At 40.6% G+C, this 24,589-nt stretch overlaps 4 protein-coding genes across 6 annotated transcripts; 1 reads left to right on the top strand and 3 right to left on the bottom strand.

Annotated features, from left to right (window-relative positions):
* Positions 1–289: 289 nt before the first annotated feature.
* LOC102705933 (zinc finger CCCH domain-containing protein 55-like) lies at positions 290–7,671 on the bottom strand. 2 transcript variants are annotated; one of them, XM_006659034.3, is made up of 5 exons: positions 7,470–7,671; positions 6,688–6,785; positions 3,383–3,922; positions 763–3,040; positions 290–647 (listed from the first exon to the last, which is right to left on the bottom strand). In XM_006659034.3, the coding sequence occupies exons 3-5, from the start codon at positions 3,832–3,834 to the stop codon at positions 615–617; spliced, it is 2,763 nt and encodes a 920-aa protein (XP_006659097.1). In that variant the 5' UTR covers positions 3,835–3,922; positions 6,688–6,785; positions 7,470–7,671; the 3' UTR covers positions 290–614. The 2 variants fall into 2 exon arrangements, 1 of the variants encoding a protein (XP_006659097.1); XR_005812312.1 differs by lacking the exons at positions 290–647; positions 763–3,040; positions 3,383–3,922 and adding an exon at positions 5,563–6,089 and having other exon boundaries at positions 7,470–7,662.
* Positions 7,672–10,286: 2,615 nt separating this feature from the next.
* LOC107304810 lies at positions 10,287–13,360 on the bottom strand. The gene is made up of 7 exons (XM_040527142.1): positions 13,284–13,360; positions 12,048–12,405; positions 11,709–11,965; positions 11,382–11,594; positions 11,211–11,303; positions 11,019–11,123; positions 10,287–10,947 (listed from the first exon to the last, which is right to left on the bottom strand). The coding sequence occupies exons 2-6, from the start codon at positions 12,385–12,387 to the stop codon at positions 11,079–11,081; spliced, it is 948 nt and encodes a 315-aa protein (XP_040383076.1). The 5' UTR covers positions 12,388–12,405; positions 13,284–13,360; the 3' UTR covers positions 10,287–10,947; positions 11,019–11,078.
* Positions 13,361–20,844: 7,484 nt separating this feature from the next.
* Positions 20,845–23,052, top strand: LOC107304695 (mediator of RNA polymerase II transcription subunit 21). The gene is made up of 5 exons (XM_040526530.1): positions 20,845–21,206; positions 21,785–21,856; positions 22,261–22,312; positions 22,411–22,498; positions 22,962–23,052. Exons 1-4 carry the CDS (start codon positions 20,895–20,897, stop codon positions 22,485–22,487), a joined length of 513 nt encoding a protein of 170 aa, XP_040382464.1. The 5' UTR covers positions 20,845–20,894; the 3' UTR covers positions 22,488–22,498; positions 22,962–23,052.
* Positions 23,053–23,351: 299 nt separating this feature from the next.
* Positions 23,352–24,402, bottom strand: LOC102705650 (major pollen allergen Ole e 10-like). Of its 2 annotated transcripts, none has more exons than XM_015839973.2 (4): positions 24,214–24,402; positions 24,021–24,049; positions 23,641–23,896; positions 23,352–23,548 (listed from the first exon to the last, which is right to left on the bottom strand). In XM_015839973.2, the coding sequence occupies exons 1-4, from the start codon at positions 24,281–24,283 to the stop codon at positions 23,523–23,525; spliced, it is 381 nt and encodes a 126-aa protein (XP_015695459.1). In that variant the 5' UTR covers positions 24,284–24,402; the 3' UTR covers positions 23,352–23,522. The 2 variants fall into 2 exon arrangements, with proteins under 2 accessions (XP_015695459.1, XP_015695460.1); XM_015839974.2 differs by having other exon boundaries at positions 24,021–24,046.
* Between the last annotated feature and the right edge of the window lie 187 nt (positions 24,403–24,589).

Raw genomic sequence — 24,589 nt, 5'->3', positions numbered from 1 at the left:
GACGATGAATCACGCTAGCTAGATAGGCAGATGGAAGAAAGATGGTATGATGCTGCTACTACTACAACAACTTCAGAAGCATGAGAAGATGCCAGGAAGCTCATGCCATGCATGCAGCCGAAGCTGTTGTTGTCGAGCAGGTATACGTGCAGCAGCCGTGGCCTTGCAAATGGATCGATCCATCAAATAAAATTCAGGCACAAAGAACTGCTCATATTTATGTCACTCTGACAATGGTGATGATATAATGTTGAGGCATGATTAGCACAAACACAACCATCAGCTGTAACTCAGCCACACGATCGTACATATGATCCACAGCTTGCATAATCTCAAACAGAAGGCCCCATGAATTCAGATGAGTATTCTACAAAAGTTACACTGAGGTGACATTTGGTTCAGTCGCTAGAACCAGCAATACTACTTGTCAAACCACCATAGTGATCATAGAAATAGGGAAGACCAAGAAATATATGTTTGTTATTTTAAATAAATCCCCTAAATTACAGGATCCTAAACTAGTTTTTAAAGCCCAAAAAAAAGAATCCTAAAACTTAGGGACAGCTAAGGCTGCTTCAATCTTTCTAACACAAAGGCAGGAAGGCACGATGCCATCAATCTTTCTTGACATACTTGCCAACATATGCCTGCACATAACACAGCCCAATTAGAGTGCTGAGATAATAGAAGTTGAGCTTAAATTTTTCAAATAGAGAAATAAGAGATTGGGTACACAGCGCTGAGGGTGGAGGCTGAGTTTACCTGTACGAGCTTGTTTAGCTTTTCTCTGGAGTAGGACATGTAAATATCAATCTTCTCTTTTGTTTGAGGAGTATTTTCAACTGTGGTTGTAACTTTGTCGACAACCTTCTTCACAATTGTTTTATGAATATCTCTGCTCATTTGACCCTCTTTCCAAGTAGGCTTAAGTGCATCCTTCACAAAATCAGCCAGTGCAAGCTTAAACATCTTCAGCGCCTTGGAATCCTTGCTCTTCTTGTTCTCACCATCTTCATGAGCCTCAGCATCAGTGTCTTTGGGTTCTTCTTTCTTATTTTCTGCAGGTGCAATTTCATTGGCCAAGACAGCTGCAGGACCAGTCGGTGCAACCGAATGGGGTAAAACCAGAGGGTTGCCATTACTACTACCAGCAGCCATTGGTGCCTGAAATATCTGGGACGCTGGCTGTTCAGATGGAACAAGATGTGGGGGTTGAATCATTCCTGCTTGTTGTAACCAAGGCCAGTGATTAGGTTGAACCGCTTGAGGTGCAGCAGATGAATTGGTCATCAAGCTTGAATTTGGATTAGGCTGAGACGACTGCAGCCCAGTGGTATCAGCTGTCAGAGAAGGAGCAAAGTACTGCGCCAAAGATGCAGTCAAACTTGACACTGCATTCTGTGAAAGAGGAGCTCCAGCCATATCAACTAAGCTGGAACTGGCAACCACTGACAACCCTTGCAAGGTTTGACTCTGAGTTTGCTCATTTGGAGCAACAGGCTGGAAATTATGTGTATTGTGCAAGCTTTGATCACCACTATCTCGCCCTGGGTTGGGTGTATCACTTGTTCCCTGACTCTGCCCAGCATGCACAATTGTTGGAAGATTCTGCGGAACTTGGCCAACAACATTGAAAATCTGTCCATTACGAGCAGAGAGATCTTGCGATGTTTGTGCCCCCATAATGTAGCCCTGTTGGCTTTGCCCCATATAAGGAGCAACTGGCTGGCTCTGCATGCTAGGAGCAGAGTTGTTTATAGTTGCATGAGGAACCACAAACTGATCCTGTCTGTTTGAATGTAATGAAAAGTCACTTTGCTGGCCATTCAAAGTCACTGAGGATGCAATATTTTGCAATTGGGTGGTGACTGGAAGAGATAGTGCAGCAGAAATTTGAGGAATTGCATCTTGGATATCTGCCTTTTCCCCCAAGTTTTGTCCTCCTACAGGATTAGCAGAGTGCATCCTAATTTGCATACTCAAATTGCCAACTTTTCCAGGTCCACTCTGACCACCCATGTCAGATACCTTGTCAATATTTATGCTCTCTGCACCTGTTTGGACAGATGGTAAGAATTGCGACGGTTGTGAAGCAGCTGTTTCAGGTTTGTTTTGCTCTAGTGAACCAAAACCTTCCTGAGGAAATATTTGGTACTGACTACTTCCAGCATCTTTGGAATGCCGGTTTTTGTTCTCATATCGAGAATCACTTCTGCCGGTACTCTGAGGAACAGGGTTTTCTCTGTCATCTCTGGACAAAATATGAGAACTTGCTTGCACAGCATTATTTTGTTCACTCCAGTTTGAGTAATTTCCTCTTGTTGTAGGCCCACCAGTGTAACCCAAAGGCTCATCAGGTGCACCCAGTCCCATTTGGCTCTGCGAAGCTTCCTCATGCAGATATGGGCAATTTTGGCCGCGACGACATCGACCATCAGCAAAAAATTTACAGGGGTTCTTATTTGTCCTACGGTGCTCGGTCCTGCTCCCATACGATGAATCAGGGCCACCTCTACCAATAGCACTCCCTCTAACCTCATCTCTCCATCCAACATGAGAAGTGGAATCATCATGAATGTATCGGCAATTTGCACCCCTGCTGCATCTTCCTTTGACAAAATCATGGCACTGCATTGTAGACCGATAGTCCCTTCGAGGGGGTTCAGGTCTTTCCCAGGTCCCTTCATCATAATGGCCACCTCGAGATGGCCTACTCCTTAAATAATCATCCTGTTCTCGTGAATCCATGAATTCCCTATTCTGATGCCCATACCTTTCCCTTGAGTCTACAGGATAATGCTCATCAAACTGCCTGCGCACACCATCTTCATGAGGTAACCTGCAATTCGAGCCTCTTCTGCATCTACCAGCTACAAAATCTCTACAGGGAAGAGCAGGTCCTCCAGGTGCTCTGCCTCTCTCAGCCCTCCACTCAGATCCACGGTCAGTGAAGTAAGGACTTCTGCTTCTGCTTGTGCCTCTACCTCTCCCTATGCTCCTGCTCCTGCTTCTGCTTCTACTTCTAGAGCGGCTTCTGTTCCTGTAAAGTGTAAAAAAACAAATATTCAATAAAGAGGAAAAACTAGTAACCAGATTTTTCCAAATAAGTGTACTCCATAGAAATTATGGAAACTTCTTATGTGAAAACCATCTTTGATCTTCTCAATAAGTATTGACTTAAAGATAAATTACATTCTGTATCTCCCCATTTCTAGTTTGTAGTTTATCTTCATTTAAGAATAAGCAAACTATAGAATATATCTAGGATATTTACAGTTTCTTGATCAATTTTATTATAAATCATCTCCGAAAGCTGCTATGGGATACAAGGAAAGATTACCAATTGCACAGTTAATCAAACTAATTACTTGTTCAAACACACCTGCGTGACCTGTTCCAACCACCTCTCGGAGATAGTGGACTGCGACTGCGCTGCTTCCACACATCTGGACCAGATGACATCCTAGAAGAATAACCACGGCTAAGAGCTGTACCCCACCCATCACCACGCTTTCTGTCATCTGCATATCTGCCTGCCTTTTCAAAGCCTCTGTTGTGCCAGCCATTTTTGTTATGATCCTCATCACCCATTCTAAGAGGCAGTCTTTCAGAGGATGCCTTGGATGGCCTTTCTTTGATATCTTTGTTGAGTCCATCAGCCTCACCAATTTGATTGTCATTACCATGAGAGAAATCCTGATTAGGGAGCGAATCACCACCTTTACGATGATCATCCATATTCATAGGAAGAGACTCATCTTCACTGATCTCAACTATATCAGGAGGTCCTTTTGAATCCCACTTGGACCGCTCTTTCCTAGGTTCGCCAGTCATTCCAACCTTTCTTTATTAGTCCAACAAAGAATTAGTTCCAGGTGCACAATCTCCCTTCCCTTATCCAAAAGTATTCTTGTCAATCTATCTGAAATAGTCAAAGATCATGTGCATATATCATTATCGATAAGAATAGATTGCTTGAACAACAAAAGTGAGAGACAGCAACAACGGTAGTAACTGAAAGTAAGTTGGCCTACAGCTGCAGATATGTTGTCCCAAAGGACAGCATTCAGAAACATTCACAAAGTTGAGGCACTTAACAACTGACTGACAACTGTAGAATAAATTAGCACCCAAGATCAAGTCCATATCAATTACTCTGATCATGTAGCCTACAGCTGATTAAGTTTTAAAACTCAAATTTTGCAGCAGTTATCAGCTAAAAACCAAACAATGGAAGTATGTAAAAGCAGGAGAGGTATACCGGAACAGATTTCCCACTATCAAGGAAAACTGCCTAAATGGCTAGCCGCTCCCATTATGAAGATCAGAATATAAGATATATGTCCCAGAAACCTAAGAAAATTTTCTTGTCAAATGGGGTGGCAAAGATATGATAGCCTCAACAGAAAAGGTACAGGGCATACTTTTTTCTATGTATTTTCGTTTCGTTTGTGCTTTGCACATACACCAACATTTGTTGCAGGGCATTCACACCGTAGTGTGCATGTCCACGAATTATTTTTGAGGATGTTTGGGAACTTCCTTGACTCCTCGTATCCCAACAGGAATAGGTGTACTTATCCTATAGAACACATTGATTACCTTCACACATCAGACTAAAACCAGCATACCTATCTAGATTATTTCTAAGACAAAGCAACAGAACACTCAACAATCCAGCAACCTATCAACAAGTACTAAACTGAACTTGCTTTGGCCAGTTCAGCATTACCATCTGCTTCCTTGTACATGTAGGTAAGTGGGCTTGGGATATTAACAACATATCACAACAGTTGTCAAGAGCATGTCATTATCAATTTGAATGCCAAACAAATGCAATAAGTCTACATTTATATAATGTAGAATATTAGATATGATCATGATGGAACTTCACTAGACTGCCAAAGACCCTAGATGGTTGTTAAGTCAAATCGAATTGCTGTTCCACAAACCTGGACGCTAGTCCTGACTCCTAACAAGTCAAACACTAGTCATTTAGTTAACTACCAGAGTATTTACTTTTTATTGAACTCCTATAGGACTATTTACTACACATATCCTGGTTGCTTCTACGCTAGTCTGCTACTGCTTGCACCCAATGGACCCAAGGAAGCTCTCCTCTTGTCACCCATTCACTCAGCAATAGTAGCCTGATAAACCAGTCACTCATTCAGTCAGCAATAGTGGCCTGATAAACCAGGCCTCCCAAGCAGCTCCTGCCCTAGCTCCATTTTATCTTGTGCCAGCCAGTCAGAGTCGTGTCCCTCAGGTTTTACTCCCTGGCTGACTTGTTGACTGGCCAACTAGTCACACAACTTGATAACAGCGGAGTAGAACAATAATTTTAGAAGAGCTTGCGCAACTAAGCATGTAATCTGAATAATTGACCCACAACCATAGAGATTTTGGATTTGGCACTGTCGAGGTGGAGAAATGCCAACATCGAGGTTGCACATGATCATACAATGGAAAATGAGCTTTCTGTGGAAATAAGAAAAAAGGAAAGTTTTCTACAGAAGGCCTTCAGGAGTTATAAGCCTTGTGAAGAATTTATCAATTCCACAACCAGGCATAAACCCATGTTTTATTCATCTGGAATAATTCACAATAAAAACCCATGGATAAAACAACACTTCATTCAACATTACAATTACAACCACTCAAATGAACTATACAACTTACAGGTAAAGGCATGACCACAATGTGTTCTTTCTACACTTACAGGACAGCCAAATTTATAAACACAACCTATCAAGAAAATCACATCAAGCGGTACTTGCAGTAATCTTGGGCATCAAGAAGTTGCAACAAAGTTTCTCCTTCATTTACTGTGTTCCAGTGGTTTTGCCAGACTTTGTCGAGACTTAAGGTTCAGTTGTTACTGTCTCCGATTGCAGAGACCTTGGGGCATTGATATTATTAGTATTTCCACTGAAGTTTCTCCCCTCGAATGTTGTATCCAGCGATTTTGCCAACTTGGTGGCAATTAACAGTTCGTTTTTTTCTTTATATAATTGCTAGCTATAGTCTTGAAGAATGGAGACTAAACCAAAAGGGCAGACACTCCAAAAATTGGCATTTACATAATCCTGCATGTGAGAAAGATAATTCTATCAGCTCGCATGAATTCCTATGTCTCCACCCCTACCACAATCATCGCCCAATTCTAGCTCTAAGCACATGAAAACACTAAACCTATATCGTCTCATGAATCCAAGAACCCAGCCATATTGTGTCGTATTACATGGACAGTGATATAGCTAGTATATCATGTTCCAGCTGATGGTCATGCAAGAAAAGAGAGCACGGCAATCGTTGGTTTCGAGATTAAACAATTGTCACAACATTGTCAGTAATTTTGGGCGCTATTAGCAGTACATATGCATGCAATTGTACAAATGGGTAAGCACATGCAAGCTACTGATTACTTGATGTTCTCAAAACAGCCAACAATCACCACAATGAAGGAAACACAAAAATGACACAAAGGAGAGAACCACAAATCCACGGAAGCAAGTTAATTAAGGGTTCTTGGGATCTACATGATTTGTTATAAGTCCTTTCAGAAGGATGGTCTACAGACCGTATTACATTGATGCAAGATACACCAAAAGGTTTAAGGAACATGGCATACTCTACACATCAAGAAAGAACAGAACATTATGGCAACATCGTATAGAAACCAACCTGAGACTGTCTCAGAATGTCAAAGGTGTCCAGCCTGGCAACACATCGTCCGATCTTCCAGTAGAAAATCAAAAGACCATACTGCATTTGCTTTTCATCTGAAAAAAAAGGGAATAAAACCAGATTGTTAGACCATGTTTTTCCATCACACCGGACGAAAAAAAATAACTGAAAATCTAACAAAGAGAAGCTCTTGATAAGTAGTAACGGGCACATTCCAGGTATTTATCCACTAATCTCATAAAAAATGTAAAAAAGAACCCTAAACCCATCGGGGCTCCCGTACAGAGAACATTATACATCAACAAGATTGGAGCAGCGAAGACGAAAAATTTCCAATCCAAAACAAGACAAAACTGCTATAGCAACCTCAAGATCTAACTCGTGAGCAACTTTCCCTGATCTAACCAGAAAGCGACTCTCTAAAGAAAACTCATAGACTGAGCCAACAGATTGCTCCCCCATGCGAAATCCAACCAAAAAGATATCAAGTTTCGGGGACAGCAGTCCCAAACCCCTCAAAATCCCCAAACCTAACAGCAGAACCGCGTGTTCCCGCCGCAAAATCGCAAAGCAGAGACCCAAACGCGAGGGTCCCCAACGCGGCGAATCCCCCGCCAGAAGCATCCCCACGAAGCTCCGCATGCGAGAGCCAGCAGGGCGAGCAAGCAACGCCCTGATTGAACGGATTCACGTGGGTGCGCAAGGAGAGGAGCCCTGGGATCGGGCCCTCATCACCAGCGGGAGGGGGGGGTGAGGGGAGGGACGCAGGGACGGCTCACCTCAACGGAGCCGTAGATCCGAGGCCGCCTGACTTCGCCAACGCCGCCGCCGCTGCCGCGAAACCCTAAGTCGCGGGAGGGGGGAGGAGGTGGTGGAGCAGCGGCGACCAGCGAGAGCACGCTTCGAATAGCTAGCGCACTGCGCACACGAAGCGCTGCAAAACAAAAAAAAGGAAAATTGGGGTTAAAGCAAGCGGGTTTGAGGGAGCAAATTGGGCTTGGGTAGGGCGGGATACCGAGCCGGGTCGTTATAGCTCATTTGGTTAACGAGGCTGAAATAGCTTGTGAGCCACAACATTTATATGAATTCTTTGCACTATAAATTGATCATAAAAATATAAATAGAAAAATATAATGTAAATTTAATTAAAATATGAAAATATAATCTAAATTTAATTTCATGCCTCCATAATTTTATGATCAAGATTATTTAAATTATAAGTATCAAGGCATAAAATAATCTAGAAAATTACTTTGATGCGGCTCGTTTAGCTCACGAGCAAACTAGCTAAAATGGTGGCTTGGCTCGTTAAGAAATTGAAATGAGTCGAGGCGAGGCGAGCCGAGCCGAGCTAGCCACGAGCTGAACGAGCTATCGAGCCACGAGCTTTTCGTTGAGCCTAGCTTGGGGTTGGATCCGAGTTCTTATGGGCCACCGGTAATGTATGGCCCTTTTTTTATCTTTCTCAATTACCTTGTTCTCCTTAGGCTGCGTTAGGGAGGGGGGCATAAGTTAATACTCTGTCACGGAAAACGTAGTAATAGATCAGTACATGATTAATTAATTATTAATTATTAAAAAATATAAAATAAATTAATATGATTTTTAAACAACTTTCCTATAAAAAATTTTTAAAAAAATACTCTGTTTAGCAGTTCGGAAAATGTGTGCGCGGAAAACGAGAGAGACTTAGTTAACTCGTAGGGTGGCCGAACGCGGCCTTAGTATATGTAAAGAGTCAATTATTAATAAGATGGAAAGAGTTGAGAGAAAAATAAAAAATAATGGTTGACATAACACGATTTAGAGTCTGACTCTTAGTATTTATGTAAGCAAATTGTGTTGCATGGGATGGATAAAAAGAAAACATGAATAATAAAAGAATATTTTATTATATTAATAACGAGACGATACCTAACTCTATCTTTATACATATATAAGATAAGTTTTAGTTGCTGATTTGGATTAGAGAAGAACCAATCCTAGATTCTATCTTTGAACATGTCAATGTCCTTAGCATGTTGCCATTGATCCTAAACATGAAAAGAGGTTAATGAAACTTAACTGTTTTTTTTTGGCAATCGACTGGTAGTGCTTCAATTATTTGACAGCCTATCATGCCGTCGATGACTCGTATATATTTCATGTGTCTCTGGCATATGATTCAATATAATCCAAACGATGACAAAAAATAGTCTCGTCATTTCGCTAAAATTAAATATAAGAGAAAAAAATTAACGATTAAAAATATTTTGTATGTATAAATTATATATATATATATATGTTTTTATAATTTAATAACAAAAGTTAAAAATAAATTAATTAAAAAACCTCAAAAGCAATTCCAATTTACGACAAACAGAATGTGAAATCATTGTATTTCTCCAACACCCAAATACAGAGAACTAATCCGTGGCTTCCTCTTTGCATAGAGATTTGAGCTCAGAGAAAGTCAGAATGTCAATGGCAAATAAGTTTTCGGACAAATGTAACACTGGTAATCTATAAATCTAATCAACAAGTTCAATGAATTGGCAAACTTAATCCGAGTAATTGCAACATGTCTTTGCTACTAATCGAATGATTCGAATCCGAATAATTACAACGTGTCCATGCATACGACTAATCATGTCCCCCTAATATTAATGCCGCCGCTCGTCGTCGACGGTAATCACCGCCTCGTCCTGCAGCTTGTGGATCACGTACAACGGTCGATGGCCGGTTCGCCTCCACATTCTCCAGCGTTATCCTCGACACGTCCTGTTCAACCATTCGCCTCCTCCTCCTCACGCACCCCCCCCCCCCCCCCCCGGGCCGCCGCCATGGCGTCTGCCGGGGTAGAAGTAGAACACGTACGATACTATGATGCTCTGGACGCTAGCTAACCCCGCACTCCGCCATGGCGGTCGCCTCGGCCTAGAACCCACGGTGCTCCCTCTGGAACACCTCGGCTGACCTAATCCGATGCTTCTCGCCATGGCTGCAACGTCCATCGATCTAAGGGCGCGAGCGATACGCCTTATATATAGGCCTCACTCCAACCACAAGCTGACTTCGAACGCAGTTAGTGTTAATTGATCAGGTTTAACAACACACTTATCTCACGAATTAATACAAATGAATTTAACTCTAATCAACATGGCAGCCATTGCATGTGGTAACTGAATTCGATCCGAGTCCACTACAACTGATTTGTGATTCAATGACGATGAATAAGTATCATAGAAAACTTAAATTCGTCATAGATGATCCCCTGTGACAAATACAACGCGTCACAAATATCGTCATGGAAGCCGCGTCATAGAAAGTTTCTGATGACGAATCACCTTTTTTCGTCATAGATCTATGACGATTTTTCTAGCGTCATAAAATCTATGATAATATAGTTATGTCATGTATTATCCAACATTCGTCACTAGCTAATCCACGTGGATGCCTCCTTATAGTTGTAGCTATGACATTGCAAATCGTCACGGTTCACCATGACGCTTACAATTTTTTATTACTATTTTTGGTTTCTAGTAATTCAGTTACCAGTACATGCTCAAGTAATATTGTAAACAAACTTATATAGTTGCACATGAGTGATGCCAATAGGAATTCATATATTTCATTCAATATGTCTATAACATAGCATAAAAGATACCATTCAGTGTTTCACCGTAAGATAAGCATCCTACTGACATATACAAAAGAGATACCACACAGCTAAGTTAGACCATCTAAATCAGAATAACTACAGTTCAACGTCATGCCACCAAAACACAAAAGTCATTTCTACCACTTAAAAGTATCATACCCAAAAAATCTTCCCCTAACAAACTACTTTGATGTTCCTTGATCCATTGATGATTGGGTCTGCTGTTGTCTTATGAAAAATCGGAACATAGCCTCCATTTCATCTTGTTTCTTCCGAAGACCATCCATTTTCTCATCTTGGCTCTTCTTCAAGTTGTCCATCTCTTCCTGATGCTTCCTTTTCAATTCAGTAATTTCTTGTTGCTGAGATTCAAGCTGTTCAGTAAGTTGATGCTGCTTCCTTGCATTATCCTCTTTCTCTACTCTTAGCTGATCACGCAGCTCTTGCACCTGCATATATGAAGTAGTATTGCCAGATTTTTTATTGGGGAAACCCATATTTACTAGAAATGTGCTTGATGTGTTTCTTTCGGACAAAACTTCAGCAACAATTTCCTCGTCAAGTTTCGCGTGTCCACCTTCCTCTTGATTTTGTTCTCTTTTACTCACCATAGCATTCTGAAAATTAAATATGTTAACCTATCTTTAAAGGGCAAACATGATGAAAAATATGCGAGGAAAAAATATACATAGGCTTCCTGTGCATCATCACTCATGGAACCTTTCTTCTTGCTGAAATGGTTCTCTTTCTAAAAGTCAATAGCATCTGGTTCTTGATCATTGTTATTCACCTTCTGCAAAAAGATTTTTAAGATCCAATTATTTTCTCAGATCTACCCATTATATGTACATAATTGCTAGAGAAAAGATCAGTAAGTTACCATAGAATGGATTGCACAAACATAACTCCTAGAACCTGTAGTTTGGTGAAATTTAACCTGTTCTCGATTAATTTTATTCTTTTCACAAGTTTCCTATATGAAGACTTTTCATTAGTACAATACACTTCTAATGGAATATATAATAGTTGTTTACTTGTTTCATACTCATACCTTGTGCTTTGGATCAGTCCATTTCTCTACAAGTTTTGCCCAATCTTCCGGACTGACACGTGGTGGTGGGCCTTTTGAAAGCACTTCACTAATAGGAACATTATTAAAATATTTGCTCTTAAGCCTATACCGCTGTTGCCAGATACCATCCTTAATAATATTAGTGCATGTTGCCCGAGCCACTTCATCATTTGCATTCATGTGAAACTTTCCCTAAAAAAACCAGAATTAGAAACAAACATATGTTAAACATGTATGGTCCACACATCTAAAAACTAGACATGATTTAGAAAACAAGGCTATATGTATAGAGCAAGTTGGAGTCACCGCTATAGAAGTGATAGCAGCTGGGATGGCTTTCTTGTAGTCATTTGTCTTGTACATCTTCCAATGTGTTGCAACACGCAGATGGTTTCTAATGTAAATTCCGCATTCCGATGCTAGCTTTGAAGCTTGGGTTGGATCCTGTGGTCTTCGCTTACCATCAGTGAAAGAGATGTGCATTTTGTGACCTGTCCTCTGTACATACTTCTCAAGTCCATGTCCCATAGTCTGTTTACATTTTTTAGAGCTAGTTGGTGCATCTAAAAGAATGTAGACAATATTATTATAAAAAGTTGGTACAATACATTACTATATAATAGAGTACATTAGATACATGATTACCTTTAGCTTGCAGTGAAACAACCATACCAAATTGTCTAGTAGTTTCACTGACCCCATCATAGTTATGGGTAGCAGAATTGCCATCAGTAATATCATTGCTCAACCGAGAAAATTGAGTTGCCATAGGTGAATTGCTTAGACAGGGTGTGGATTCTTGTGGATCCCTAATTTGGTTCCAGTCTAAGAGATGGTTGCTAACTGATGTTATAGCTCTTCCAATCCTTTGATCAGTCACGTGTGCATTATCCAATGGATTCACCCGAGAACGTGTTGACACAGAGCTAGATTCATTGTTGGAGGAGCTTTTAGCCCTCTTTTGAGGTCTTGTACTAGGTGCCATCTTTGAATTTATCAGGGGCTGCATATTAAAAAGAATTAAGTCAACAAGACATAGTAATTGCAGAAAGAAATCACACAAATAAAAGTTGAGAGCTAGACTAACAAACTAATAATAGTGTAACAATTCTCATATCATATCTATGTTATGCTCAATTAACCAATGAAAAAAAATGATGAAATTAGCACCTTAATCTGATGTAACCTAGCAAGAGTTTTTCCATGCTTCTGCTGAACCATTTGTCCTAGGCTGTTTCCATCTATGTCATCACTATCTATTTCAGTTTCCTCCTCATTTGGTTCATAATCCGATCCAGATTACTCCTGATTACTAGTATTTCTCCGCTTCTTCGCTAAGATAACTTGTTCACTGCTATTTCCTTTCCCATGAAACATACTAAAAAGAGACTTTTTCAGTTTAGGTAAACCAAATGATTGTAGCACCTTATTATTCCTGTCAATTTGTATGTTCCTCTTCCTCTCATAGTCTGTTAGTTCCATTTCCTATAGATATTGGATTTTTGTTCCTATACAGTAAGGACTCATATAAGAATAGCTGATGTAACCAATATTCCAAATAAGGTTAATTTCTAATTAAGCAACTCAAATCTATTGCCCAATCGTTTAGAAGGTAGAAATGATGGGAGCAGTACCCATGTGGTAAGTAAAGTGCATAGCATAAGTATACACAGAGTTAATATAGAACTTAGCACTGCATTAATATCATTACATGGAGTATGGGACATGTCACAGAGCAAGCTACAAGAATATATACTTTTTTTGCCAACTATGGAAATAAGCACAATTCATGTTATAACTATTGTATTGTCTACCACCACGTACAGAATAGTTCAGATGTTAACAGATCAATTTCGATATACATGCGTAAGAAAGTTTTACTTGATCTCAATATGACAGATAGCCTTCAACGGAAATATGCATGTGGATGTTGTTCAGCTCCTTGTTCTGTCGATCTGTAGAAGTAAGCAAAACACACAGATAGAAATTAGGACCAAAAAAAATAGCATCAAGTAAGAAAGACCGGAATTAAGAAATCCCTAGGTTTAATAAACCCTATTAACCAGATACCAGGCATATGAACCACAAATCGGGATTTGAAAATGAAGAAGGTTAAGGTGCCTTAGTGGGAGGATTATAAGCAGAAGGTTTAGTGGATTCAATGGATTGGGAGTGGATCGAATGGGGTGCAAGCTGGGGGGAAAAATTAGGGGAGTGAAAGAGAGAGGGGAGAGAGGGGGTGGAGAGAGAGAGGGAGGTACCTGAGTGGTTGAGTCTTGCATCTGGGTGTGGAATTGTGGAATTCATCGGACACAGGAGATTTTAATGGGTTTGAGCAAGTACGAAATTACCCTTGCTACAAAATTTTCATAGAAGGCTCGGTTATGGGCAAAAGTGGAACTTTAGCCCATATGGGACTGAAATGGCGCGATTCTCCCAAATTTTTTGGCGCGCTAACATTTCTGGGAGGAATTGGCAATTTGGCTACTAATTGGCTAGTGTTTTATTTATGAAATAACCATTTCTAAAAAAATTTAAATGGCATGCATATCAGTTGATTGTACATGTAGAGTTCAAAGTAAAGTCGCTCAGTACAAAATAACATTTATTCTTATTCCTTCAAATTTTGTTCATCTATTTGTATTAATAATTGAAAAAAATACTCGGGTACAACTAACTAAGTTAATAATTGGAAAAAATTGACTATTCGTCCGCCTAGTTTTTTGGAAAATATTGGTCTATTATTTTAGTAAAAATAACCAGCAGTTAATTTTGTATAGCTTGAATAGTTAGGATTTTGGTGTTGTCTTTCTAAGTCAAATCCTAAAGTTGACTCAAGTGCTCACAGTCAAGGTTGGCAGTATCCTGATACGTATCCTAGTAACCTACGATACCATGAATCTGCAATATTGTTTTAAAATAGAGTGGATTATAATATTATGAGTAAGTTCCTTCTAAAGTTACATAAATTAAATTAAATTTAGCAAAATCTAATATTATAGGATTTAATGTATACTATAAATTATAAATCTTATATAAAAATTATATAAAAACATGTATTTTAAAATCTAGTACGATCCCGATACTTGATACCGCCAGACAAAAAAAGATACTACCTGGTATCTTGATACTGATTACCTTTCTTACAGTAACGCTAACAAATGTGTGCAAATAGAACTTATATGATCCCATCCGATCCAATCCAAATACATGTCATATATATCGGTTGGCCTCTAGTCCTATCCGACGTTGCCGCCGCCGGCGGCCTCCCGGGCTCGCTGGCACGGGTGAGCCCCTCCAACCCTCCCCTCCCCACTCACGTCGCCGATGTTGCTGCAGACGAGTAGTACCGCAATAGATATTGCGTATATATATATATATATATATATATATATATATATATATATATATATATATATATATATATATATATATATATATATATATATATATATATATATATATATATATATATATATATATATAGACACACACACTACCTCTGTCCTTAAATGTTTTACGCCGTTGACTTTTTAACACATGTTTGACTATTCGTCTTATTCAAAAAAATTTATAAAATATATAAAACTATATATGTGCATAAAATTTTATTTAACAACAAATCAAATGATATGAAAAGAATTAATAATTTCGTAAATTTTTTGAATAAGACGAACGGTCAAACATTTATAAAAAAAAGTTAACGACATCAAACATTTATGGACGGATGTAGTATATACATAAGAAAAAAAGGCAGAGCTTGTTTTCATCTATTTCCGAGAAGTTAGTCTGTATGGTATATGTCCATTGGATACTCATATACTAGTTGGCAAAAAAAACCTGTTTTAAAGCTAAAAAGATGATGAGCATTCGATAGTTCACGATGTTCATTAAAAATATAAAATGCACACGTCTGTCTTGTGTGCAAACTAATAAATACTTGGATAATAGTAATGCAGTAAGTAATTGTTTCAAATATTACAAACATATTCCCAAATTACTTATTAAAAGAAAGCTACTCATCATCAGTCTCACTAAGTGGACCATCAACTCCATTGTCATATGGATAGTCCCGAGTATCGTCTTCACATTCTTCTTCGCTGTCACTACTATAAAGTTCATGAGCAATATTTTTGCCTTTTTGGTCTCGAATATTTTCAACCATTTCAATCTGAAGGTCCAAAACATCTTCATCATCACGGTGAAGTGTGTCTAGGAGAGGATTGATATCACTTACGATGAATTCAGTAGAAGAACTCTCTTGTTGGTACGCATCTTGATTATCCATTTGAAAATCATCATTTTTGTTGGTCTCTGTTCTTTCTTTTTCAGGGACATCATATACATGCCTATGTTCAAAATTCTGCACTACTTTCCAATCTTTACCAAATCTTGTGTCATCCAAGTAAAATACTTGTTTTGCTTGGGGTGCCAAAATGAAAGGATCCTTCTTGTACCAACGACCACGAATATTAATGCTTGTAAAGTACCCATCGTTCCTCATCCGTGTCTTCCGTCCATCAAGATCAAACCAATCACATCGGAACAAAAAAACTGATCTGTCCCCATTTTTATTTGTTGTGTACCGCAACTCGAGAATTTCTGTAAGAACACCATAAAAATCAATGATTAAATTTTTATGTGCACCCTCAACCTTGATGCCACTGTTTTGAGTCTTTCGGTTCTTTTCACGATCAATGGTGTGGTACCGAACCCCACTCACATTGCAAGCTGAGTACACTCTGAGACGCCTATCTGGACCATGTGCTAGAGAGTACAAATCATCTGAAACTTCTGGTGCTCCATTGTAATGTAGCTCCTCAATCTATTACAAGGTTTGCACATTAGATATGCTCTAATAGTTTTTTAAGATCTGGATAATTGAATTACTTACATAATTCTTGAGCCATTTTGGAAATTCTCTCTCAAGTCTTGTGTCAATATCATTCACACTGTTCTTCTCTAGTTCTTCTCTGAATATACTAGACAAAACATAAATAGGTATTTAAAACATTATTATAATTCAACAGTAGCAAATTAATGCATAGATTTAAAAGAACGGTGCTTACCTTTTATATTCATCTATTTCAGGAGAATTATTAAGCACATACCAAACCATTTTTTCATATTCAGTATGAAAATATTTTAGTTTGGAAGGACCAAGTGCATGGGTACCATGTGAAAAAATTGGCAGTACATCGGGTGATACATTTTTTTTACCATCCTTGTTCCTCTCTTCCTTGTTAAATCTTGTTTGTATATCATTGAAATATCTTGAGCAAAAGATCAGACACTCATCAACAATATAGGCCTCAGCTATTGATCCTTCCGGTCTTGCTCTGTTTCTCACATACTGCTTGAGCTTACCCAACCGTCTTTCAATGGGAAACATCCATCCGTACTGGACTGGTCCTCTAATAATTGCTTCATCGGGCAAGTGAACAGCTAAATGCACCATTACATCAAAGAAAGCAGGTGGATAAATCTTCTCTAACTTGCACAGAATCACAGGAATTTCAGCCTTTAATCGGAGCAAGGCATCAATTTTAAGAGTCTTAGAACACAACTCCTTGAAAAAATTCCCTAACTCAGCAATTGCTTCATATATATCCTTTCGCACAATTCCTCTAATACTAACTGGTAGAATTCTCTGCAGTAGAATATGACAGTCATGAGTTTTTAATCCATGCAATTTACATTTTTCAAGATCCACACATCTTGCTAAGTTCGAAACGTATCCATCTGGGAATTTCACACTGGCCAAAAATTGGCAAAACTTATTTTTTTTGCTCCTTATTAAGTGTATACCATGCTGGTGGCTTGAGATACGAAGTCCCATTATTTATCAAGTGTAACACTTTTCGAATATTTTGATCTTGCAAATCAAGTCTAGCACTCACAGTATCCTTGGACTTACCCTCTATGTCAAGCAATGTCCCTACAATGTTGTCACAAATATTTTTTTCGATGTGCATTACATCAAGGTTATGGTGTAATTTCAATTGAGACCAATATGGTAAATCAAAAAAACTGGCCTTTTGACTCCAACTTGGATGATCCTTATCAGGACGCTTTCTCTTCTTGTTTTTTGGATGTTTCCCAGGAACAAAGTCTGTGAGGTTCCCTAACTTCTCTAGCAATTCATGATTGGAAAACTTTCTCGGTTTTTCTCTATTCTCATGCTTCCCATTAAAAACTTTGCTTTTTCTCCAAGGATGGTCAGTAGGAAGAAATCGCCGATGCCCAACATATCCAATTTTATTTCGAAGTGACACAGAGCATGTGTTCTCATCACAGTGCACACATGCAAAATAACCCCTTGTGCACCTCGTTGACATAGTGCCTAGTCCAGGATAATTGTGAATACCCCAAATTATAGAAGCATGCAAGGAAAATGTTTCATCTTTATATGCGTCATAGGTAGGAATACCTTTCCACAAAAGTTCCATATCTTCCATTAAAGGTTGCATATATACATGGAAATCCTTTCCTGGTGATCTTGGTCCAGGATTAAGTAATGCCATTAGGAAATTTGATTGATCCATACACATGCATGGTGGGAAATTGTATGGCATGACAAACACTGGCCACACACTGTAAGAGTTGCTCATGTTTCCAAATGGATTAAATCCATCTGTGGCAATATCTAATTTTATATTGCGAGGATCGTTGGCAAACCATCCATAATTTCTATCAAAGTCTTTCTATGCTTCACCATCAGCTGGATGTCTCATAATATTTTTTTCTTCGCACCTCTTCTCCTGGTGCCATCGTGCATATTCAGATGTTGCCTTTGATACAAATATTCTTTGAAGCCTTGGGATTATTGGGAAATATCTAAGTACCTTGTGGGGAATTCTTTTCTTTCCTTCCATGTCTTTTCATCGTGATGTACCACAGATTGGGTAATGATTTTTGTTGGCATGCTCTTTCCAAAACAGTGCACAATCATACTTGCAAGCATGAATCGACTCGTAACCAAGACCAATTGTACGAAGAACACTTTTAGCTTCATTGTATGACTTTGGTAGGCTATGGTTTTCTAGGAGTACCATACTCAACAATTGAAGCAAGGAATTAAATGCAGAATTTGAATTTCTGTTGTAAGATTTGATATGGAGCAACTTAATAAAAAATGACAATCTTGTGAATTTTTTACATCCAGGGTAAATCTCTCTCTTGGACTCATCAATTAAATTTGCAAATATATTTGGGTGACCACCACCTTGATTTCCACCCCCTTGATTTCCAGCTACGTACAGATCTTGTACTAAACTCAGAATATCATCGTCGTCGTCCTAGTCAATATTAGCATTTTCTCTAGACATATCAAAATCATCATTATCCACATCAAAGTTATAGGGAGCCTCCTCATCATTTTCTTCACCATCACTGACTGATTCTCCATGAAAAATCCACCTTGTGTATGTAACTGACATACCATTCACATGTAGGTGTTCCATCACATCTTCTTGGGTGTGATTTTTCAAATTAAGACACCGGCGGCATGGACATAATATTTTATCGTTTTCATTAAAATGATTTTGAACAAACTGTCTAAATTGCTCAACATCGTCTATGTATGTAGCACTGAAACGTCGTGCTTTTATCCAGCTTCGATCCATTTTATCCTAAAACAAAAATATATTATACCAAATTTTTAATAGGGAAGACAAACTTAACATGATAATATATATACCTTACATGGACAAACAAAAGTTGTAAGGTTGTCTTTTGAGGAAAGTACACACACCAGTTTATTACTATTGAACTTACTTGCATGTGGGAATTTCATCAAATAGTTTGACCGCACAGAGAGCAAACAACATAGTTTTCTCCCAAAATCACTAAGCCAATAGGTGTGTCTAGTTTAGAAGAAAACAAGGAGCAGGGAATCACACAAGAACAATCAATTATATTTAAAATTGTTGGAGAACTAATAAAACAAGATCAATAACTCGATGTGCTTTCAACACTTCCTTATAGAAAGGGAATGAAATGCCTCTTCTTCCAACACATGAACCAGAATAAGGCATCGAAGAAGTAAATCCAAAAAAGAAAAACAGAAAAGAGGTACCTGAGTGCCAATTTTATGACTATTCATCAAAAGGTCTTCTCCCCAATTCTTATCTTGTTGGCATAGGAAGAGGAGGTGGTCTGGCCACCTTATCTAATCGGCACTATATACATGACAATGCATTACTTTGTCACAAACAGAAGTTTCTTTTCCAATATAAATCGTCATAAAGTAGATACACTGTGACAAAAGATCTATCGTCATAGATTATTTTTAATTGTCCGCACCACCCCCATAGAACATCTATGATGAAACATAGTCTATATTTAATGACAATTTTGAGAGACTGTCACCTCCAGCCAAGTCTTGTGACGTCAGAGATTATACTGTTCTATGACGAAACCATTATTTGTCACCCTCCTTTTGTCATTGAACGGAAGATCTGTTGTAGTGGTCTATATGCCTTCCACTATTCTATCCTCCTGATCTTGTTGCGGCCGGCGTTGTCGTCGTCGTCGCCGTCGCCGGCTCCGACGTTGCTCGCCTCCGCCTTCTTCTCCATGTCCTCGAGCTTACGAACCACGGCTTTCCTTAGCGTCATCAGCCGCTTCTGATGCGCCATCACTTCATCCAGCGTCGACATCTTCGACACGTCCCGCTCGATCAGCTTCCTCGCTGAATCCAAGTCACCCACTCTCTTCGCCTGCGCCTGCGCCGGCGTCGACGACGTGGAAGCGCCGGCGCGGAGCGACACCTGCTCGGCTCCGGCCATGCCGGGGAAGAACACGATGGTTCGGAGTGTCACCCCGGACGCCGCCACGGCGGCCGCGGCGTCCCTGAACTCCTGGTGCGCCGTCTCGAACGGCGCGTCCACCGGTGGCGACGTCCCGTCAGCGGCGGCGCCGGACGTGCTGGCGTTCCTCTTCTTCTCGCCTACGGCGACGGCGGCGGCGGGAGTGCTTGCCTGCCTCTGACACTTCTCGCCGGCGGCGGACGACGTGGGTGCGTCCATCTCAGCGAGCGAGAGAGAGAGAGAGAGCGAGCGATCGATCTTTTCGTCAACTCACGCCTTCTCTGCAGCAGCGAAGGCCCGCCTTATAAAGGGCTCATGCCTATTCCGATTATCTCCCTGATCCTACCAATCAATCGAAGTTAATCCTCATTAACAGTTCGGATTAGTCCTCGACCGTCCGATCATCTGGTCTCTCTCCGGCCCAGATTTTGCCGCGTGTCGCCCCGTCGCGGATATTTCCTCGCGGGACCCACCGGTCCGAAGTAATCGAGAAACGGCCTGCGGTCCATGACAGGTGGGCCACAATGGACGCATGGCCCGCTTGTCAGTTGGTGAGTTGACTATGTCGTCGCGTAACGGTGGGCCCCGCACCCCGTCGTCTCTCCTGGGCCTATATGTAGTTGGGCCGAGGCGAGTAGAGAGAGGAGGGAGAGGAGGAGATCGCCGGCGGCGAGGAGGGGAGATGGACATCATCTCGCAGCTGCAGGAGCAGCTCAACGAGATGGCCATGGTGGCGGTCAACACGTTCGGGACGCTGCAGCGGGACGCGCCGCCGGTCCGCCTCTCCAACAGCTACCCGGACCCGCTCAACCCCACCACCGCAAACCCTAGCCCCGACGACCCCGCCCAGCCGCAGCCGCAGCCCGGAGCGGCGGCGGTGGCCGGGAAGGGGGCTCCGGCGCAGGCCCAGCCAGCGCCTGCGGCGCCGCCTGCGCTCGACCTCGCCGAGCATCCCAAGGCCATGAGCCACGCGCTCGTCCTCGCCGCCAAGAAGGTGACGCTTCTTCTTCCGGTTTCCCTCTCACATGCTTCGTCCCTCGGGTGTTGTCTGCTCACCACCTGCTCGACAGAATGCCGGAGCGCCTGATGGACTGCAGATTCACCACCACCACCCACCACCACTCCTTTTTATAGTGCAGATTACAACAAGAACCAGGATGCCTTGTTTTTTTTCAACTTCTTCTGAATTCCGGAATGCTTGCGCAATCATACCATCTACAGCGAGATTGTTCCTGTTGTGTGGTTGAGCACTTCCATTGTATTGTGCTATTTTTTAGCCCTTTCTAGAAACTTGTGTGGTGCTGCAAAATATTGTAGGTATTGCTTATTGTGTATATTTAGGAAAATCATGCCAGTAGAATGATTCCTAAAAGAAATAAAGGATGATAATCATGTGCGTCACTCTAGTCTTATGCTAGTAGAATGATTCCTTGCGGAAAATATAAGGATGTGCAACACACCAATTTCTGTTTCCAGATGCCAAACCTTGCAGCACAACATGACTCTCACATCTGAAAGCATACTTGAAATGTGCTGTTACTGTTTTGTTCTCACAATTTGTCATTTATGCAGTTTGATGCTCTTGTTTCTGCGTTGCCACTATCATCTGAAGAGGATCAGCTGAAAAGGATTAAAGAGCTCCAGGTATGCATCAGTTTTGCTCTGAGCTGTACATTTTGAAAGGGTGGGCTTTACGCTAGTGTCTTATGAAAATAGCATCTTTGTGAATGTTTTCCTTCTATTTGTTTGTGTTCCTTGTGGACAGAGCTTCATGCTACCTTATACTCCTTAGACATTTGTATACTGAATGAAAGGACGTTTAACATGTGCTTTCCCATCATGGCCTGTCATGAACTCATGATATCTTTTCTATACATGCAACCGACTTCCATTTATTTGTGCTCCTTATGGATGGAGTTTCACGCTAACCTAACCCTCAGACATTAGTATTCTTAATGAAGCATGTCTTTCCCACCATGGACTTTTATGAACTCATGATACTTCTTTGTATACATGCAACAGAAGTTCTTATGAATTAAATTATGCAGGCAGAGAATGAAATTGTAGGATCAGAGCTTCAGAAGCAACTGGAAGCTGCTGGTAACATGCTTTGCCACATTCTTGGAATTTAGTAAATGATTCTTCACCATGTGATTGTTTACGAATCCATTGTGTTACATGCTTTGTTGCTTTTGTAGAACTAGAGCTGAAGCAGGTTGAGGCTCTGTTTAATGAAGCTACAGATCATTGTATAAATTTGAAGAAACCAGATTAATAGTTATCCATGTAAGTTTGGATGGCTTTATTCACTGTCTCAACAAACCATCCGGTATTTCTTTTTTATTGCAATATTTTTTGCTTGAGCTTATGGTATGGGGATTATTTGTGGCCTACCATATAGACGCTTGACTTCCTAAACTTGGTACACTGTATTATTATAGGAAGGTCTGCATATAGAATATTATGCCATGTGCCCTATTGGCACCTGGCATAATGTCCACTATCAACTATTGTCATATAGTTTGTGTATCACGATGGCCTGAACAACATTTTTCTGATTATTCTGTTGGATGTTAACATGTTACGCCAATCCTTTTCCAGTAATCACTTTTATGACGTCCTGCTGAAAACTTGGCTTTCCGTTGATCAGGAATTTTTTATCCACTATCTTGTTACTTACGATTGTTGTATCGCTATTACCCTGGATATCGAGCTAGCCCTTACTATCTCCTATTCACTGACATGTCAGGTGACTGAGCGCATTTTGAGGTCATGGTGGTCGAAACGTGAATGCCATCTGCCAGTGCTACTTGTAGCTTGTGAAGCTCAGCTAGATTTGTAGACAGGAATTTCCAGTTGTATCAAGTTAACTCGTGCACAATGATATTCCAGGAGTATGTATTAGATTAGGAATTAAACTTACTGCTGTAATACACATAACCTTAGCTTCAAGTTGGTTCGTTTTTTCCAGCTTTTGATTGAGCAAATCCTCGTACATTTCTTATGGTTGGGTCACTGTAACTTCATGGCAGCAGAGGACCATATAGTGCAATGCAATTAAGACATGTCTAAGATTCACACTCTCAAAACTTTGAAGCTACACAAAAGTGGAACAATATTATCTTGAAATAAAGCATTCCTCTCTGAATTTTATCCATACATAAATGCTAAACATGACTCGAATTCTAGCATCTCTGATACTGAAAACTGAACACTAGTGGGGGGCACTTGGAAGAACAAAACATCCCCAGAAAGCTTTTATTTGTCAAGATCCAGAGATTTGCTGGCTTGCCTGGAGCGACCTCCCAGCTCAAGCATACTTGCAACTGCCTGAACCTGCAAAAAAAGGAAGACAAAGCCATGTAAATTTGCAGGATTCAGGCAGAAGAACCTGCAAATGAATCTGCAACTGTGAGGTCACTACTTACTGGGGTCAGTGATGGTGATGAGGCCGGTGCCGTTGAAGAAGCAGTTCCATGAGTTCCTCCCCCTGGCCTGGTAGTAAGCGTTCATGGCGACCGACGCCCGCGTCGGCAGGCTGCCGTCGTCGTCGCCGCCGGGGAAGGAGCACCCGCCGGTGCCCTGGATGGCGGCGCAGTCGCTCTCCGAGCAGGCGAACTCAAGGTTGGCCCTCAGTGCAGCCCCGCTGGCTGATGGATTTGCGACGCACCATGTCATGGTTGTCTGCAGGTTTTGTTCAGTTCAGTTCAGGCAATAACAGTTGATCAACATGGCAATGATCATGATGCTGGTGCTGCAGAACTAAGGGGAATTTAAATTTCTTGATGAGAACTGTTTGTTTCTGTACCTGGCTCTGGTATAGGCTGGGTGCTGCTGCTGCATGGAATTCCACAGATTACAGCGCATTGATGTGAGAATTACCATTGAAAAACATGAAACCGGTCATTTTTGAGTAGACAAAAAAAGATCATTTCAGGGGAAAAAAAACAGTAGACAACAAGTTTGATGAAGAAAAGCAGTCTGTATTTGGAGAGCTGTACCAAAACAGTGATGCGTCAAGAGTGTGAGAGCAAAGAAGGATGTGAGCAATGTGGCAGTAGCTGAAGCCATCTGTGATCCTTCTTTCTGAACCTGAGAATGCAATGAGCTTCTATTTTCTGTATCTCGATGTGTCAGAAAAAAAACAAGTAGTAGCAGCAAAGAACACAGATTTGAGGTCTTCTTTGGAATTCTTGGCACACGGAATTAAGGAAACGCACAAGGTATATATAGAGGAGAAGGAAGAAGAAGCAGAAAGGGCGTGCTGCAAAAACGGTTGGTTTAACACGGCCAAGAAATCAATCCAATTTATGCCTCGTTTATTTATATTTACGAGAATAATGGCTCAGTGCATTGCAGCATTGCTACTATTTATTA

The sequence above is a fragment of the Oryza brachyantha genome, chromosome 8 (assembly GCF_000231095.2).
Source record: "Oryza brachyantha chromosome 8, ObraRS2, whole genome shotgun sequence".
Classification (NCBI taxonomy): Eukaryota; Viridiplantae; Streptophyta; class Magnoliopsida; order Poales; family Poaceae; genus Oryza; species Oryza brachyantha.
Note: the sequence above shows the minus strand (reverse complement) of the source record. Positions and strands in the feature narration are given on the sequence as shown.

Coding starts and splice junctions, on each gene's coding strand:
- LOC102705933 (XM_006659034.3), bottom strand. CDS start 3,834: ATGACTGGCGAACCTAGGAAAGAGCGGTCCAAGTGGGATTCAAAAGGA. Junction 3,041..3,382: donor GGTTGGAACAGGTCACGCAG/GTGTGTTTGAAC, acceptor TACACTTTACAG/GAACAGAAGCCGCTCTAGAA. Junction 648..762: donor AGCTAAACAAGCTCGTACAG/GTAAACTCAGCC, acceptor TGTTATGTGCAG/GCATATGTTGGCAAGTATGT.
- LOC107304810 (XM_040527142.1), bottom strand. CDS start 12,387: ATGGCACCTAGTACAAGACCTCAAAAGAGGGCTAAAAGCTCCTCCAAC. Junction 11,966..12,047: donor TGTTTCACTGCAAGCTAAAG/GTAATCATGTAT, acceptor ACATTCTTTTAG/ATGCACCAACTAGCTCTAAA. Junction 11,595..11,708: donor CTGCTATCACTTCTATAGCG/GTGACTCCAACT, acceptor TGGTTTTTTTAG/GGAAAGTTTCACATGAATGC.
- LOC107304695 (XM_040526530.1), top strand. CDS start 20,895: ATGGACATCATCTCGCAGCTGCAGGAGCAGCTCAACGAGATGGCCATG. Junction 21,207..21,784: donor TCGTCCTCGCCGCCAAGAAG/GTGACGCTTCTT, acceptor TCATTTATGCAG/TTTGATGCTCTTGTTTCTGC. Junction 22,313..22,410: donor GAAGCAACTGGAAGCTGCTG/GTAACATGCTTT, acceptor TTGCTTTTGTAG/AACTAGAGCTGAAGCAGGTT.
- LOC102705650 (XM_015839973.2), bottom strand. CDS start 24,283: ATGGCTTCAGCTACTGCCACATTGCTCACATCCTTCTTTGCTCTCACA. Junction 24,050..24,213: donor CTTGACGCATCACTGTTTTG/GTACAGCTCTCC, acceptor AATTCCATGCAG/CAGCAGCACCCAGCCTATAC. Junction 23,897..24,020: donor CCAGCCTATACCAGAGCCAG/GTACAGAAACAA, acceptor CAAAACCTGCAG/ACAACCATGACATGGTGCGT.